This window comes from Gorilla gorilla, chromosome 1 (genome assembly GCF_029281585.2).
Source record: "Gorilla gorilla gorilla isolate KB3781 chromosome 1, NHGRI_mGorGor1-v2.1_pri, whole genome shotgun sequence".
NCBI lineage: Eukaryota > Metazoa > Chordata > Mammalia > Primates > Hominidae > Gorilla > Gorilla gorilla.
Window position 1 is genome coordinate 199528005 of NC_073224.2, and position 19198 is coordinate 199547202.

Here is a 19198-nt window from a genome sequence, read left to right on the forward strand (position 1 = left end):
TTCAAGCCATTCTCCTGCCTCAGCCTCCCGAGTAGCTGGGATTACAGGCATGTGCCACCACGCCCAGCTAATTTTGTATTTTTAGTAGAGACGGGCTTTCTCCATGTTGGTCAGGCTGGTCTTGAACTCCTGACCTCAGGTGAACCACCCGCCTCAGCCTCCCAAAGTGCTGGGATTACAGGTGTGAGCCACCATGCCTGGCCCAAATTTTTTCTTTCTTTTTCCAAGATTGTCATGGCTAGTCTAGGTCCTTTGTATTTCCACATACATTTTGGAATCAGCTTTTTTTTTTTTTTGAGACAGAGTCTCGTTCTGTTGCCCAGGCTGGAGTGCAGTGGCACTATCTCAGCTCACTGCAACCTCCGCCTCCTGGGTTCACGCGATTCTCCTGCCTCAGGCGCCCGAGTAGCTGGGATTACACGCACACACCACCACACCCGGCTACTTTTTTGTATTTTTAGTAGAGACGGGGTTTCACTATGTTGGCCAGACTGGTCTCGAACTCCTGACCTCGTGATCCGCCTGCCTTGGACTCCCAAAGTGCTGGGATTACAGATGTGAGCCACTGCGCCCAGCAAGGAATCAGCTTTTCAATTTCCACACACACATACGAACATACACACACACACACACACACACACACACAGATTGGTGGAGAATTTTCACACACTGATGATGGATTCTTTTTCCATGAAGTTCTATAAATTTGTACTTTGAGGCTTTAAGAATGTATACTGGTTTAGAATGGTAATATTTTCCTTGTGAAATGAACCTTTTATTACTACATATAGTTCTGTCCTCTTTCTATTACAGGATGAGTACCCCTTATCCAAAATGCTTGGAACCAGAAGTGTTTCAGATTTTGGATTTTTTCATATTTAGGAATATTTATATAAACATAATGAGATATCTTGGGAACAGGACCCAAGTCTAAATATAAAATTCATTTATTTCATATACACCCTATACTAATAGACTGAAGGTAATTTTATACAATGTTTTAAATAATTTTGTGCATGAAACAAAGTTTTGATTGTGACCCCATCACATGAGGTCAGTTGTGGTATTTTTCGCTTGTGGTGTCGTGTCAGTGCTGATATTTTGAGCATTTCGGATTTTGCATTTTCAGGCTAAGATGCTCAACCTGTAATGCTTTTTGTCTGAAAGTCTATTTTGAAAATATAAATATAAATGATATAAAGGATCCCCATTTACTTTTGGTTAGCATTTGCCTGATCTTGCTTGTTCCATTCCTATATTTTAAACATTTCCTATTCTTGTATTTTTAGTACTTCAGGAATGACTCAAAGAGACCTTCACTAAAGAAACTTCCAAAGGATATACTTCAGGTGAAGGAAAGTGATCTTAAAGAAAAGTCTGAGATGCCAGAAGGAATGGATTTTATTCTATTTTATTTTATTTTATTTTATTTGAGATAGGGTCTCACTCTGTCACTCAGGCTGGAATGCAGTGGGGAGATCCCGGCTCACTGCGGCCTCGACCTCTGGGCTCAAACAATCCTCCCACCTTAGCCTCCCAAGGAGCTGGGACCACAGGCACACGCTACCACACTCAGCTAATTTTCTGTAGAGAACAGTTTTTGCCACGATGCCCAGGCTGGTCTCAAACTCCTAAGACTCAAGTGATCGGCCTGCCTCAGCCCCTCAAAGTGCTGGGATTACAGATGTGAACCACTGCACCCGGCTAGGAATGGATTTTGTTTTATTTTATTTTATTATTGTATTTTATTTGGAGACAGAGTCTCACTCTGTCACCCAGGCTGGAGTGCAGTGGCGAGATCTTGGCTCACTGCAACCTCTGCTTCCCAGGTTCAAGTGATTCTCCTGCCTCAGCCTCCCGAGTAACTGGGACTACAGGTGCACGCCACCCCGCCCAGCTAATTTTTGTGGTTTTTTTTTTGAGACAGAGTCTCAAAAAAAATTTTGTGTCTCAAAAAAAAAAAAAAAAGAAAAAAGAAAAGCCGATTCAAAAATGTATTATGGAAATACAAAGGACCTAGACTAGCCATGACAATCTTGGAAACCCAACAGGGTTTGACCATGTTGGCCAGCATGGTCTGGATCTCTCGACCTCATGATCTGCCTGCCTCTGCCTCCCAAAGTGCTGGGATTACAGGTTTGAGCCACCGTGCCCAGCCTTTTTTTTTTCACCATGCCGGAGTGCAGTGGGGTGATATCGGCTCACTGCAACCTCCGCCTCCCAGGTTCAAGCGATTCTCCTGCCTCAGCATCCTGAGTAGCTGGGACTACAGGCGCGAACCATCGCGCCCAGCTAATTTTCATAATTTTTGTAGAGATGGGGTTTCACCATGTTGGCCATAGCCAGGATGTTCTCAATCTCTTGACCTCATGATCTGCCCGCCTCGGCCTCCCAAAGTGCTGGGATTACAGACCAGGCCTTTTTTATTTGTTTACATTTATTTATTTATTTATTTATTTATTTATTTATTTATTTATGAAGGAGTTTCGCTCTTGTTGCCCAGGCTGGAGTGCAATGGCGTGATCTCGGCTCACTGCAACCTCCGTCTCCCGGGTTCCAGCAATTCTCCTGTCTCGGACTCCCGAGTAGCTGGGACTACAGGTACCTGCCACCACACCCGGCTAATTTTTGTATTTTTAGTAGAGACGGGGTTTCACCATCTTGGCCAGGATGGTCTCAAACCTCTGACTTCATGATCCACCCGCCTTGGTCTCCCAAAATGCTGGGATTACAGGCGTGACCACCACACCCGGCAATCTGACAATGTCAGTAATCCAACTGTATTTATTCCATCTACATTGCATTTTTTGTATTTAGACTTGTTTCAATCATATGACTTTTCAGTTAAGTTTGGTCCACTTTCCTGAGCTTTTTTTTTTTTTTTAAAACAAATACATTCTTAACCCTGCCTTTTTCTTGGGGGATAGGAAGATGGTTGATATTTTTGCTTATTTGCATTTTCTTATTCTAATTTTTTCCTCTTTATTGGTTTGGAATTTACATACTCTATTTCTATTCTTTTTTTTTTAATTTTTATTTATTTATTTATTTTTTGAGACGGAGTCTCACTGTCTCCCAGGCTGGAGTGCAGTGGTGTGATCTCGGCTCACTGCAAGCTCCGCCTCCTGGGTTCACGCCATTCTCCTGCCTCAGCCTCCTGAGTAGCTAGAACTGCAGGTGCCCGCCACCACACCCGGCTAATTTTTTGTATTCTTAGTAGAGACGTGTTTCACCGTGTTAGCCAGGATCTTCTCGATCTCCTGACCTCATGATCTGCCTGCCTCGGCCTCCCAAACTGCTGGGATTACAGGAGTGAGCCACCGCGCCCGGCTCTATTTCTACTCTTAAGGGTAACCCTTAAATCTTACCAGGTATATTTAATTTTACAGAGCCTGTTTCTCTACTTTACAACTGCTTCAATTCACCCTTCAACTCGCTATAATCTGGTTTCTGGCACTACCACTCCAACTGAAGTTTACAGTTTCCAAATGCTGAATTCAGTAGTCCTTTTACCAATCCTTATCTCACTAGATTTTCCTGCTGATTTGATGTTTGTGATCATCCCTTTTTCTAGATATTATAGTGCCTAGGGTTCCTTGACATTGTACTTTCCTAGAGTTTTGTTTTGTTTTGCATAACTTTCTGACTATTCCTCCTCATCCCTGTTCCATCTCCTCTCCTTCTTGGGCCTTTCCTCCTTAGCTTCTATTAAAAATAAATATTTCCCCACAAATTGTCCCAGCCCACTGCTGTTATTTTACAAACCCACCCTATGTGATTCCCATCCATCTCCTATGGTATCAATTACCACCCCATGGGCTAACTCACAAATTAATTTCTCCAGCCTGACCTCTTCCTTGAACTTCAGACACTTAAATCCAATTTCCAGCTGGTAAACCAGACCTGGATATAACACAGGTAATCCAATTTCAACAAGCCTAAAACCAAACTCCTAATTATCTACTTCTTCCCTCCTAGAGAGAAAAGCCAGCTTCTCTTCCTTCTGTAAATTCTTTGACATAATCTAGAAACATGGGAGATTTGACTGCTTCCTCCCTCTCCATCCCACATCTTGTCCAATACTGACACCTCTCAACTCTACCTCCTAAAGCACCTTGTCTAGCCCTCGGCCCACAGTCCGCATTCGGCCCAGGATGGCTTTGAATGAGGACCAACACAAATTCGTAAAACATTATGAGGGCCAGGCGTGGTGGCTCCCACCTGTAATCCTAGCACCTTGGGTGGCTGAGGTGGGCGGATTACCTGAGCTCAGGAGTTCAAGATCAGCCTGTGCAACACGGTGAAACCCCGTCTCTACTAAAATACAAAAGAAATTAGCCGGGTGTGGCGGCATGCACCTGTAGTCTCAGCTACTCGGGAGGCTGAGGCAGAATTGCTTGAACCCGGCAGGCAGAGGTTGCTGTGAGCCAAGAGACAGCCTGGGTGACAGAGTGAGACTCCATCTCTACAAAACAGGCAAACAAAACAAACAACAAAAAAATTATGATTTTTTTTTTTTTAGCTCATCAGATATCACATTTTATCAGTATTTTATGTGTGGCCCAAGACAGTTCTTCTTCCAATGTGGCCCAGGGAAGCCAAAAGATAGGACACTCCTGTCCTAAAGTATTCTTCTGGTTGCTTTTCCCACAAATAGTATTCTATGGTTATTAGATATACCAGAAAAATTGACTCCGTGGTAAAATAAGTGTTGGTAAGTGCTGGAAAACTACGAAAAAAAGTCTACTACAAGACTTTTCAAAGAGATTACTATGTAGATATTATATTCTAGATATGAGGTGATATAACAGTCTTTTCCACGCTTATTTTAGCATTTCTGTGGAACACCTTTTAGCATCTCACATGCCTCATGATCAGTCATTAACTGCTATTCTAAGCCCCTCCATTCTCCCCTACCCCTGCCACCACGGCCCTAGGTCAGCTCTTCCCATCTCTGGTTCCCTAGCTCTGGTCTTGCTTCCTCAAACGTGCTGTTCACAGTGATGCAAGAGTGAGCTACCTAAAACTCAAACCTACCAAGTCTCTCCACCACTCATACTTCAGGCTAAACTCCTTCATAGGGTGTGGAAAGGCCCCTGACCTGGTCCAGCTCCACCTCTCCCACAGCACACCACACTCACATCATACCCTAGACATATGTTTGTGCCTCCCAAAATGTTCCATGCTCTTGTAGGTTTCTGTATCTTTATTCACATAACACTATTTGTCTGGAATATTCTTCTCCACACCAATTCACTGGTTAACTGTTACTTCTCCCTTTAAGGCTCAGCTCAAGTGCCACTCTCTTCAGGAAGTTTTCCTGACTGGGCTAAGTCCCCCCTCACCTCAGCTCCCATAATCCACCTGCATAGGAAATTACAGGCCGGACACAGTGGCTCATGCCTGTAATCCCAGCACTATGGGAGGACGATGTGGGAGGATCACTTGAGCCCAGGAGCTTGAGACCAGCTTGGGCAACATAGGGAGACCCTGTCTCTCCAAAAAAAATTAGCCCAGTGTGGTGGTGCACGCCTTTGGCCCCAGCTACTTGGGGAGGCTGAAGTTGGAGGATAGCTTAAGCCCAGGAGGTCAAGGCTGCAGTGAGCCATGATCACACCACTGCACTCCAGCTTGGGCGACAGAGCGAGACCCTGTCTCAAAAACAAAACGAAAAAAAGAAATTATAAATTTGCTGCCCCATGAGACCATGAGCTTCTTAAAAGCAGAAACTATCTCAGATTAATCTGTTTATCCTTCCCAAACTCTAAATGCTGATGGGTTCCAAGACTCAGTTCTCTTCTATTTTCTCAAGTGACTTCAACCGGTCTCATGGCTTTACATAACACCCGTACCCTCATGATTCCCAAACTGATGCCCCCAAACTATTTCCAACTCTTTCCAGATCTCTACGGACTGGCTGCTTATTTACGTCTCAGTCCAAATGTAACCTTCTCCTGACCACTCCATCCAAATGGCCCCATGCCCACTCTCTCCCCTTGTCTTATACTGTCTGAATTAAATCTATTTGTTTATTATGCATTTCTCCTACCACACTATCCTATGAGATTGGACAGTTTTTATTCACTGCTTTGTCTCTAGAGCCTAAAACAGTGTTTGGCACATTACTGACACTTATTAAATGTTTGTCAAATGAGCTACTGCCTAACACAGATCTGGCACGTAATACCTGCTAATATCTGAGTGCTTACTAAGTGCCCAGTAGTGTGCTAAATATACCACAGGAACTGCTTCTTACTATCCTAAGTATTACCATTGTCCCCATTTTACCTGGACACAGGAGTTCAGTAATTTGCTCAGGTCCCAGCGTAGGAAGGGATAGGAACACTGGCAGCCTGACCCAGAGCCAACTTTCCTAGTCACTGTGCTGTCCTCCCACTTACATCTTTAAGGACTCAAAGGGTGTACTCAAAGGAAAGAAGGGAGGAAGGGTCCAATGATCACATTTGTTGAGAGCAGAAAAGGAGTCAAAGGGAGAAGGAAACGCACTAAAGATGGTCTTCGGCCTTTTGTATTTCGTACTGCCCCCAGGATTGAGTGTCCTAATTCCTGACACTGATACGGAAGGTCCAGTTCTGATAGCTCAGAGAGGGGTGAGTTACCTTTACCAGCCAAAGCTACTGCTCTCTTGGCAGAGAGGAATTTCAACTCACTACTTAATTGCCATGGTATAGGGAAAGAACAAGGGGCTGGAAATCCAGACACTTGGAGGCTACTGCCAGCTCTGCCCAGGGTTCTCTAGTGGACATTTGCCAACCATGTCCTTTCTCCGTGTCTCAGTTTCTCCACCTGTGGGGGGAAAGCATGCTGCTCTGATGCTCTGTGACTCTAGCAGGTGCTGATCTCTGGAGTTCTCTCAGCTCACAGCTCTAGACGCCAGTGGAGAGAGGCCCCCTTTCTGACTGCTGGAGCCTGGGCCTCACCCTTGGGTATGAGAAGTACAGAATTTTCTAAAATACAGGAAGTGAAACAATTGCCTTTGGAAAACAGAAAACCTAAGTGTAACGCACCCTACTCCAAGAGTGACGCACAGTAATGGCCAAGCAAACAGTCCTTCCCTGCAATATTTATTAAGGAATTTACACATACACAGGAGAAAGGCAGCCAGGAACTGTGGTTCCCACACATGAAATCTTTTAAGCAAAGTTTTCTTGTCTGAATTTTCAAGTGGGGTGAACAATGACTGAGAGGAAAGCTGTCCCGGCCCTCTGCCTCATACACCTGGGAACGGTGGGGAAACAGAGCACCCTGGATACACAGGCATGAAAGAGTGATCAGCAGACCGGGAGAAGGGAAGGGAGAAAGGGAGTTATCAATGACATGGGGTTTTTTAAACCATAAGAAAAACACAACAGTTTTAGGCTGCTGATAAATTAATTCCTCTCTGTTGTAAGCCTGAAACTAAACAAAAACAAAAATACCCAGAGCAGATGGGGAGAGGGTGGGAGGCGGAACACACACTCATACACACACACACACTCACGCACACACACAAGCAGTACACGTTAAGCTCTGCATTCCCACTATAGGGGTTGGTCCTCCAGCCACAGAGCCAGATCCTACTGAAGGCAGGTGGGAGGCGGGAAGGGATGTGTGTCTGTGTGTGGGATCTTCATAAAGTCTTTGGTGCTAATAAAGGCTGACTGAAGCAGCAAGTCCTGAAGCCCCAGATCCAGAAAGCAACTCAGGGCGAAGAGAGTAGTATTTTTGCTCATCCTCATAGGAGGGGGCTTGCCTCACCCCAGGGCTAGGGTCAAACTGACCCAGGACCCAGGGAGTATTTAATTTGATTTCAGTACTTGCTTCATTCCCATAAATCATGAGAACATGATGCTTTTCAAATTTAAACACTTAGAAACAGCTTATTAACACATACAGAAGGACCTCTAAGCTTTCCCCTGTTTGCCTAATATACAACACCCACAGACCCTTCTGAGAGTCTGACAGGAGCTTTAACCTTGAGGGAAGGGACTCAAAGGTGTGCACATTTCTCCCACAGTTTAAGTGCCTTCTGCCAACAACTTCTAAGGTGCTGGTGCCAGGAGAGGACTGGGGAGGACGTTGGGATGGCTATGGGGCATGTACAACATAAAGCAACAGAGAGGTCTTCACGTTTGGGAAGTGGCTGGCCAGGATGCCAAACCCCAAATGACTTATTGAGCAATTTCTAAACCAAACAGAGAGGTAGGAAAAGAGGATGGGGGTCAGGGGTGGAGGCTGTGGAAAGGGGAGAGCGAGGGCTGAAGAGAATGGCAGCCATACAGGTGTTTTGTTTTTATTTCCACATCTGAGGACTGAGAGTCTGATTTGCTGCCTGTCCATTTCCGCCACTCATTGACTGTCCATAGTTCATCATGCCATTGGCTCCATAGAAGTTCATCCCAGCCATCTGCTGGGTCATCTGAAAGGGAGAGAGGAGACTTTCAGACCAGGCTGTGGGCATTCTGCCAATTAGTGCAAAAGGCAGGGTGGGAGTCCCTTTCTCTGCCAGGGTGGGGAGAATGAGACAAAGGGAAACTCTATTATGGACAGTAAACCCTGGACCTTAGCAGTCAGATCATTTCAAGGCCACATACGTGAATGACTTTTTGGAAGTGCAATGCTGACGGAGACTGAAGCTCAGGGAGGGAAAGAAGGCATCCTGGCATCTGGATCTAGTCGACAGAAAATCAGCATGAGTTCCTCTCTTTTTCCTTTCCAGTCCCTCATCCTAAATAGAAGGGGCCTATTGTTAACTTGCCTGGCCAATCCTAAAAGCTGAAAGGAAAGCCCCCTCCCCAGTGCTCCCGCCTCATCTTCAGCACAGCTATTACTGTCAGTGTCAGGGAAAGCACTTGAGCAGGCTCGCTCATTTGCAGAAGGGGGAAAAAAAGGAACTGGACTGTTCAGAATGAACAAAGGCGGTGGTTGGGGGGCGGGGGAAGACTAATGTGTCTTCAGTGTATAAGAAGGGAAGGAGCTGGGAGAAAACAGTCAGTGGAATAAGGCCTGGGGCAGGATGGGGCGGGGGTCCTTCATGAATCTGATGGAAAGACTGGCCCCTAGCAGTGAACAGAAAAATACTTTATGGAGAAAAATGCCTTGAATTTCCTCAGCCTAGTACATTTTCTATATAAGTTATTTTTCTTTAGGAGAAACTATTATTTTCTTGTACCAACTTTTAAAGTAAATTTCAAACTGACATAAAAGTTGAAACAACAGTACAATAAAACCCATGTATCTTCTTCCTTAAATTCACCAACTGTTAACATTTGCCATATTTTCTGTCCCTCCCTATTAAAAAACTTACATTTTTTTGATGAGTATCAAAAGTTGCAGATTAAAAAAAAAAAAAAGCCACAGCTATCACGACATTTCATTCCTAAGTCAGGAGGCACCTCATAAGAATGAACACTTTAACAGAACCACAAAACAATGAACACGCTCAAGAATTTTAACATTAACACAATATTCTAATGTACATGGCATTTCATTTTCAGATCTCTGTAGTCTCCTTTAATCTAGAACAGTTTCCCTAACACTTCCTTCCATTTCTTCCTGACACTGACATTTTTAAGAACCCAGGACAGTTATTTTGTAGCATACCCCTCAATTTGGATTCATCTCATGTTTTCTCATAATTGGATCCAGGTTCAATATTTTTGGCAAGATTCTACGGAGGTGACACATGTCTTTCTTAGTACAAAATATCAGGAAGCATATGACATTACTTTGTTCCTCTGTCAGTAATTTTATGTTTGATCACTTGGCTGAGGTAGTGGCTATATTTCTTTCATTATAATTAATAAATAATCTGAAGGGCATTTCTTTGCAAATGTGTCAATCCTTTGCTCTTTTTACAATTACTGTCATTCTTCTGTAAAGAAGGCTTTTCCTCCCTCCATTCCACACCTGGTTTTTAAAAAATATCACCGTGGACTCATGGTTTTGTTTTGTTTCTTCCATTCAGTGTGTCATAATCCATTACTGTTGTTACTCTTTTTGATGTTCAAATTGTCTCACATTTGGCCAGTCAGAGCCACTGGAAGTCGGCTCATGCATCCCTCTGACATATTCCCATCAGACTTATAGCATTCCATTACTTATATAAATAAAAACGAAACAATGAAAGTAAGTGAATTAAAATCTCCACTATGAAAGCTAGAAAATAACAAAGTAAACCCATAGAAAGCCTATGGAAATTGAGGTAGAAAACAGAAAAATGTAGCACCAATAAATCGAAATCCTGGTTCTTTGAAAAAAATTAATGAGACTGCTAGGCATAACTTTTGATAAATTTGAAAACCTTGGCGAAATGGAAAATCTAGGTAAATACAGTTTTCCAAAATTGACTTCCATAGAAGAAACAGAGAAAAGTATCAAAGATTTGCTACAAAAAACGCAATAGTGCCCACAAACTTCACATGGGAATTCCACAAAACCTTCAAAGACCAGAGCTACATAAATTATTTTGGACCACAGAGAAACAAAAACATAAAAGTACTTCTTATAAATAAGTATAATCCTGATAAAGATAGCTATACATGCACATGTGCAGTACACATGCACCATATCACCTCTCTGGGGTTCCTTTGCCTGTCTCTTGGTTTTCATATTAAATCACTTTGTATTTCTTTGTACCTAGTGCAAAACTAGTGTTGCTTTGTGAGCCAATTTGAACATCATTTTCTTTTGATAGAAGAGTTGCCTACTGATATGACTGGTATGTTTGGTCTCAATTCCATCATATTAGATTTTTACTGTGTTTATTGTATTTGCTGCACTTTGTAGTCTGCTTTTAAAAATTCTCAGCTGGGCGCAGTGGCTCATGCCTGTAATCCCAGCACTTTGGGAGGCCAAGGCGGGTGGATCACCTGGGGTCAGGAGTTTGAGACTAGCCTGGCCAACATGGTGAAACCCCGTCTCTACTAAAAAATACAAAAAAAATTAACCGGGTGTGGTGGTGGGTGCCTGTAATCCCAGCTACTCGGGAGGCTGACGCAGGAGAATCACTTGAACCCAGGAGGCAGAGGTTGCAGTGAGCCGAGATTGTGCCACTGCACTCCAGCCTGGGTGACAGAGTGAGACTCTGTCTCAAAAAAAAAAAAAAAAAAAAAGAAAGGAAGAAAATTATCTTGGTATTCAGAACATTTCACGTGTTTGTTCTAGTGATTACCTTTATAGTAATACTTTTTAGCAATGTCCTTGGTCTCCTTTTTCCTTATTCAAGCTTCCATGATTTGGTTTGTCAGCTTATTACATCCTTCGATTTCTACTTATTTCCCATACAATATTTATTATTCAACTTTTCTCCCTCCTCCTTCATTTTCAGTTGTATTTGTTTGTCAGAATATAATGTATATTCTGCAACCCTTGTCACCACCTTTGTTTTAGTCTTAGATTCTCAATTAAACATTCAATTCTCACCATCAGTTCTTTTGCCAAAAATGAAAATGACCCCAGTCATCTCTTAGGTGGATGAAGCTTATCTTCTGTTAGATTCCCCAGGAAAGTCTTGTAAGTGTGATATTCTCTGAGTTCTTGCATATTTATTTTTTACAGCCTTGATACCTGAAGGATAGCTTGGCTGGCTTGGTTGTAAAATGCTTGTTGTGTCTTGCATACACTTGAATGTCTTTAAAATACTACTCTCCTTGTTATTCTTTTTGTATTTTGCTACTAGGAAGTCTGATGTCAACCTGGGTATTTTTTGTTTGTTCTAAGTAACAGATTTTTGTGGGTAGGAGGTATGGAAAAGGTTGGACCCCTAAACATTTTGAATGTTCTTTAAAGTCTGTAGATTTGCTGGGATATGTTTTAAAGTTGACTGTTCTGGGTCAATTTTCCCAGATACACAGTGGGCTCTTTCCACATTATATCCAAGTCTTTTATTTCTAGAATGTCTTCTGATGTTAAACACATTAATACTGTCCCATATTTTATTTATTTTGTCTTTATTTCTTTGGACATCTCCAAATATATGTAAGTTTTCTTTGCCTAACTTCCATATTAATTTCCATCTGATTCTTTTTACTCCTTTCTATATTTAGTTTTCATTCTCTTAGCTGTTTCATGCCTTTCCTCAATGCCGAATATATTTTCAGCTCAATCTATTGTTCTTTAGCTAACTTGTAATTGAGTCTTTATATGAAAATTTTGGCTTTTTCTTCAATTTCTTTTCTGAGTTTAGTAAACTTTCATCTCACAGCATGCAGTTTTTTATCCATTTTGGCTTTAAGTTTTTGAATTTCTGATTTAAGGTGTTTTGTCTTATCTGCAAATGTTTAAGGACATTTAATTCAGGTTGGTAGATTGTGTAACAATTTTCTTCTGCTTCATGACTGTTTTTTGAGGGAGAATATTCATTACGTGAAATGTTTCGATTTTCATTTTCTATTTTCTTCTTGTAGTAGTTGTGTACAAATGTCAGCTGCCATGTTTGGTTCATTTTGTAAGGTCTTATTTTTTTCTCAATCAGCAATAATAGGTGTGAAGGTTTGGGGAGGCTTACTAAATTTCTTAGATTAAGAGCACCATCTTTTATTAGTGAAGTGGTTATTTTGGAAGAGGGAAGAAGGTGTATATTTGATTTTGTGATTCTCATTCCCATTTCTCATGTCTTTCTTTCCCTTCGCCACCAGTCCTCTAAAGGGTACCTCCTCCTTTTAGGCCATGCCCATCCCCCCGAGAAGCAATGCTTTCCCAAGGTTACTACCTATACTCCTATATATCTGAAGTCTCTTATTTTTGATCCTCCAAGTAAACAGAGTTCTAATCTACCACATCTCAGACCTGTTCTCAGTACGTCTTTGATGAGGGTAGGTCCTTCTCCTTCTGGGGGGTTACTTTATCTGTGGTATTATTGCTAGGCCCCTGCTCCATCTTCTCTTTTTACAGTCTCCTCTGTGATGCTGGCTCCGCTGGATTTGGTGTTTATATGCCCATTGCCATGCCATTTGAACCTTGCAGTATTCTGTCTACCAAATGAGATTGTTGTGAGAATATCTGCATTCATTGTTTGTACAGGGTTTCTTTGTGTGTTTGTTTTTGCTTTTGAGAATGTGTGGAGAGATTCAGATTTAGGCAGTTGGGCTTATTCTACAGGAGCCCAGAACTCCTCAGAAAGTCTGACTTTAGACAGACCTTCTAGGAAAAAAAAAAAGAAAAAAAAAAAGCAAACCTAACAATGTCTCTTACATTATCTCATCTACATGGAAAGGATTCAAAGGATAGTGGAGAGGTACAAAGTGAGAAAAACTTGAGGAAGGCTCAAAACTCTTGCTGCAAGTAAAATGGGGTAGCTTACCTGAGTAAGGTTCCACTGCAGCTGCTGAGCTGGCTGGACCCCATACACAGTCTGGGGCATAGCTGCCATGCCTGCCATGTAGCCAGCCTGCTGGGTGGTCATCATTCCATTCGGCACACCCATCATTGATGCCTGCATGCCACCCATATAGCCTGCAGGCATGGCCATGGGGGCAACCATCCCAGAAGCTCCTGGCTGAGCAACCATGCCTACTGGTGGAGGCATCATGCTCCCCATTATGCTGTTAGGAGGTGTAACCCCGGGGAAGCTGGGGTAGGCTGTGGGATATGCCATCTGAGCGGGAGCCATGAACATTGCTGCCAAGAAAACACACATACAGGTCTGTTAAAGAGGGAAAAACATAAAGTCAGCCGGAACTCTCCCTGGCTACCCCTTTCCAGCCGGAATTTCTCAGGATTACTCTACTCACAATGCTCTTTACACAGCAAAGTAGTTAGAGTCCCTACGAGGCCTGCTATAGCTTACCAATGGGCTGCTGACCGAGCCATTTTCCCTTTAGGGTCCAGATCCAGACCTTGAGCTAGACTTCACCGAATTGTGACCCCAGACTCCACAGAAGTATGACTCTGAGTTACATTAATTTCTATCTGCTGATACGTTGGTCATGTTCAGGTTTGTTTGGTGTATGACATCCTGGCCCCTAAAGCAACTGTCCTCTGTCACAATAAATAATTCCTGCATGGAAGCCCTCATGTCTCTATCTGGCACATGGCCGTGACACCCATGAAATCTACCTTGAGTAGGCATTTGAGGCGTCTGGGATCCATACAGTGAAAGAATGGAGTCTTTAGAGAGCTGTTTCTTGCCTATTTCTTCTGATTTGCTCCCTGGCTCCGGAAACAGGTTCAGGTTTTCAGGAACAGAGCCGGCACTCCCTGCAGTTGGCATGGAACCTACAACCTTAGGGCAAAGAGGGCAGGGGGAGAATTGAAATGGTTCTCATGGGGGTCTCTTTAAGGGTCTCCCTTCCCTCTCTGCTGCTCCTAACATCTGCAATAAGAATTCATGGCTCAAGTTAATAGCTTCCTAACATTTTTACCATTCAACTATCTGAACACACCTGATAATTAAGCTCTGTTACAATTCTTTCCTTTCACCAAAACATGTGATTTGGTAGGAACAAACAAACAAAACAACCCAGAAATGATGCGGCAGAGGGAACTGAGTTTAGACCCCAGTGTAGCCATTTACTAGCATAACCACAGGCTAGTCACATAACTTTTACGAACTAATGTCTCCACATCTGTAAAATTTCCACTTTGCAGGTTTGTGGTGAAGGAGTGAAATTATTAATGAAATATACAAAATGATATATAAAAACCACCTCACACTGTGCCTGAGACATAGCAGGCATTTCACGAATGGTAGCCATTAAAGGTTTCAAGTCTTTCCTACCTACAATTTTCTGGCAGTAACTCAGGCCGAGGAGCTAGCCTCAAGTATCAGCCTTCACAGTATCACACACTTTCCAGAGAGGCAACTCAAACGGCCCACCCTTTTTGAGCAGTAGAAAAAATGGCATGAACAGCAATCTTAGACTGTGACAGAAATGACACAATGTTAAGGGAAGAATGAAGAATCAAGAAAACCAAAGTCCAACTCCACCAAGGAAGCATGACGTGGTTCCATGATTAAGATATCAAAATCACCCATTTCAGAATGTTCTTTAATCCCGAGGAGCCCACAAGACTCACCTTTCTGGAACCCGAAGAAGAAGGGGATGGAACAGAGGCCAACAGATCTAAATCCTTCTCTAGGGTATTGCTGGTCTTACTATTTGCAATGGAGCAGGCTACAGGAGCATCTAGAAAGAGAGATCGAAGTTAAGATGCAGCACTGCTTATTAAGCCCATGCCTTCCTTCTATTCTAGACAAAAAGCAAAGGTGGCCCATAAGCTCATGGACCTAGAAATCTAGACTTCTGGAACCATCTAGCATGGACGGGGCTTCTCAAAAGAGGCTTCACCCCACATTCCCAGAGTGCTCTGGGGAAGCCTGTAGCCCAGCTATCAGGCACAGGGCAGCAGACGCCCAGGCCTGAAGGGTACTTCAGCACCACAGTGGGGGGCTGGCTGGCTCCCTTCTGGCTATTTGAAGGGCAAGGTATGGAGGAGGGTTCATTTTCAGAGAGCAAGGAAAGGTACAAAAATTAGAAGCCTAAGTAGCCAATAACCTCAATCAGCAGAAGCGGATGGAAACAAAGTGCAACCATCAGTGCTGTGAAAGGCAGACAACAGGCTTTCTTTCTGAAAGGGCAGAATCACTAGTTCAGGATTTCAAAGGTTTGGAGAAAAATGACCACAGGCCATCTCAGAAACAGGTTGCATCTGAAAAATGAAAGGAATGGGGGCAGGGAGTGGAGTACAGGGAATTGACATGAGGCTCAAAGGTGCTGTTTAGCAAAACTGCAAACATTTATGGAGGGCTCAGTATGTGCCAGGCATGGGGCTAAGAGCTTTAGAGGCATTATCTCATTTAATCCTTCCAACAACACCTTTGAAGTAGAGACTTATTCTCACTGCACGGATTAGGAAAGCAACATTCAGAGGTTAAGTAAACTACCCATGGTCACACAGACAGTAAGTAACACAGAGCGACACTGGCTCCAAAGGCCATGCTCTTAACCACTACACCACACTGTCGCTCTGAAAAGTGTCACAGTAAACACTTCCTTAGAGCAACTGCTCAGATGTAAAACAGATCAGGAAGAATGTGAGAGAACAGTCTTAGCAATGAAGACAAAACTGGAGAACCCCATCTCTACCTATCTTCCAGGGTCACTGAGAATTTATCAAAATTTGTAAGAACATGGAAGCTGAAAAGTCCAACTCTTACCAAGGCCCAACAAATCCATGACAGGCGCTGTGGATTTCGGGGAGCTTTTCCGAGGTAGCTGTGGGTCTTCTTTTTTCTGTGGCTAAGGTGAAAATATGTTATAGAAAGAAATAAGCAGGTGGTTTTGAATTCTTTTCCCATCTCCACTGTAAAGCCACGGTGTTCTTGTGGGTAGGGCTGCTGTTATTCAAAGAGAGTTACCAAAGAAACAAAACTCAGGAAGTATTAGGTGAAAGAATCAAGTCAGGAGGCAGAAGTGCATAAACCAAACCTAAAGTGAAAAACAAAGATATCGCCTGTGATTGTCTGGCGTCCTAAAGAGACAGATCTTTCTGAAACCAAGACAACCACAGAACAGGGGATCCAACAGAAGCAGCAGTTTTTGGTCCCAGGAAAAGCCAAGAATAAAGGTAGGTATCTGATGGTACAAGAGCCAAGAGCCAACAAATCTCCCAGTGGTTAGAAAACCTTTTACTTTAACACCAAAAGGGAGGTTGGTTTAAAGATTACCTAATTCACTCTGCCAGTATCACTAGTGATTGTGTCCACAGACAATGTGATTCAGAACGATGATAAAAGATTCTTCCTTAAGCAATAGTAAGTAAAGTCCTCTCTCCCAAGATTCCAAGTTTTTATATTAGAGATTCTACTACTACAGCCACAATATGTCCTGTGGAAAAAGAAGGGTGTCTGTTTCAACATGACAAAGCAAGAACATAAGAAGGGATCATTTAAAATGGACTAATATGGCCTCACTTCTGGACTGTTCTTCATTGAAATCAGAAAATGGGATACAGAAGGTCTAACAAGAGAAGGACTAATGTGGAAATAGCATCTGCTCAGATGGTGTCCCTCAGCCTTGGCATTCTGGCTCGGAATGTGCCTCTTGCTTAGATAGAACAGATGCCTTTCCTGAGTTCTCATCTGGCCCCAAAGAGAAGCCCTTACAGAGCAGATTTAGGCAGCAACTGGTAATGAGAGAGCAGAAATGACAGCAGGCAGTCCAATCCAGACGCAGAACCCTTTAGCCCCAGCTGTGATGGTGCAATGGTACTCACCACGAGACCTCCTACTTTCCCTTTCACAAATATACACATACCTGAGGCTGTCCATACAGTGCAAATACTTCCCAACTTACCATTTTCACCTTCTCAAAAACAACAGGTTCCAATTTTTTTTCTGGAACTGGTTCGCTCCCTCTTTTCCACTTGTCATCTTTTTCTTTCTATAATGATTTAACAAGACAAAGAACACAGGGCCCAAGGTGACTAATAGTTGGATAAATGATAATTCCAAGTGTCCGAAAAGGACACCTCCAATCCCTATTGATTCTGACGTAAGTGTCTGACAAGCTTGGGGGGCGGTGTCTTGGTGTGGAGCAGGAGAGTTGACCTCTTCCACATTAGCCTCAATGCTGTACGAGGCATCTTCCAAACACCTTAGGCGCCCGCCCTCCTAACCCACTCATGACTGTTGACATTTGCAGTCGAGGCTATGTACAGACGCTAAAACATTTTACCAGTATGCTGCCCATCTGTGCCCCAAATTTAATTTGCCCATGCTTTGAGAGGTCTCCCCTCATGTCGGTATACTAGTGAATAAGTTCATCTTACTCAGCTTATGTCCTTTGTGATATCATAAATTCAATCATAGGTCCTCTCAATATTCATTTTTTTAACAGTCAGAAAATAAACCTTAATTTCAAGTTTACAGATTAGAAGAACAAAAATTAAGTTTTAAAATCAAATAAACATCTAAATGTAAAACAAAACCACAAAGTAACCTTAAGAATACAGAGTATAGCTTACATATGAAAAACATGCTTGGTCTTGCCAGTGATAAAAAATGCAATTTAAAATGCACTTTATGCAGGGAGAAAGATCTTTCTATAATGGTGGGAGGGATGAAGTGAAACCAGTACTCTTATACAATGCTGAGAAGAGAGAGTAAAATGGTACAAATTCTGGAAAGTATATTGGCAGAGACAAATGTTGAAATCCTTTGACCTAGATGATACCATATCTTGTAATGTATCTTATGAAAATAGTCCAAAATATGAAAAAGGTTAAATGCACCAAGTTCACCCCAGAATTATTTATGCTAAAACAAACTTAAATAACATTTATGCCACAGAAGGGAAATGGTAAAATAAATTATTACTTTCAGTGATTTAGCTACTCACTGAAAGATGATGCAACAATTAAAAATTATAAACACTATATAAGCAACACAGAAATATATGTTAGGTGGAATGAAGGCAGGAGAAGTCTACATAACTGTATTATAATTATGCCTCCAAAAAGAAACTATATAGAAAAAAAGGGGAACACACCAAGAAGATAATTATTAGCAAAGAGTGAGAGTATGTATGGATATTTCACTTTAATTTTCATTTTCTCTAAAATAATTTTATAATCAATACATGCAGCTGTTTTTTTCATACAAAGTGTATGTCTTTAACACAGACATTTCATTTAAGTTAAAAATGTTCTATCTGTCCATTATAAAAAGAATAGTTTTTAACAAAGCCAGTTTCTTTTCACTTGATATTAAACATCTTCACTTAGCAAATACTAATTATTGGCATAAAAATCTTCACAAAATATGAAAAAATCTAAGTACATTAAATAACAAATTCTGAAATAGCTTTTTGGTAAATGGGAGGTTATTTCCTTCCTAAGAAAAACATCCGGTAACCGGACTTGCTTTCATGGGTACAGTATACCAGCAACGTAATCATGAATACCCTGAGGGCAGAGCTGCTGTTTCCACAATAGCTGTGTACAAATAGCAACTCTACTCCTTCGTCATCTGAATTATCTCAGATACCCTTTTCTGACCTCATCTGAGTTCATATCTTTAGGCACAATGAACAGAGCTGGGCAGACAGACCACAGCTTTCTACAAATAAAACGAAATGTGTATGCTTGGGTTCTAAATTGTTTTTAATGATGCCATGCAAGTTGCAGCTGCACACTGGGTTCTTTCTTGGCACAGATATGATACTGACAAGTCCCTTTTCTGGATAACTGCAAGGTA

At 42.2% G+C, this 19198-nt stretch overlaps 1 protein-coding gene across 7 annotated transcripts in view; it reads right to left on the reverse strand.

Moving 5' to 3' along the window:
• Window positions 1-7072: 7072 nt before the first annotated feature.
• Window positions 7073-19198, reverse strand: part of SMAP2 (small ArfGAP2) — a 49782-nt gene continuing 37656 nt past the window's right edge. For 3 of the 7 annotated variants that reach the window (XM_004025536.4, XM_055392506.2, XM_019016269.3), the window contains exons 5-10: window positions 17298-17384; window positions 16160-16241; window positions 15019-15128; window positions 14059-14224; window positions 13304-13620; window positions 7073-8419 (exon numbers count right to left, since the gene is read on the reverse strand). In XM_004025536.4, the coding sequence (XP_004025585.1) occupies window positions 8294-8419; window positions 13304-13620; window positions 14059-14224; window positions 15019-15128; window positions 16160-16241; window positions 17298-17384 (888 nt within the window). In that variant the 3' untranslated portion in view covers window positions 7073-8293. Of the gene's footprint in view, window positions 8420-8439; window positions 8729-13303; window positions 13621-14058; window positions 14225-15018; window positions 15129-16159; window positions 16242-17297; window positions 17385-19198 lie in introns of those variants that run through there. The other 4 variants (XM_055392500.2, XM_055392474.2, XM_055392449.2 and 1 more) reach the window with 3 other exon arrangements.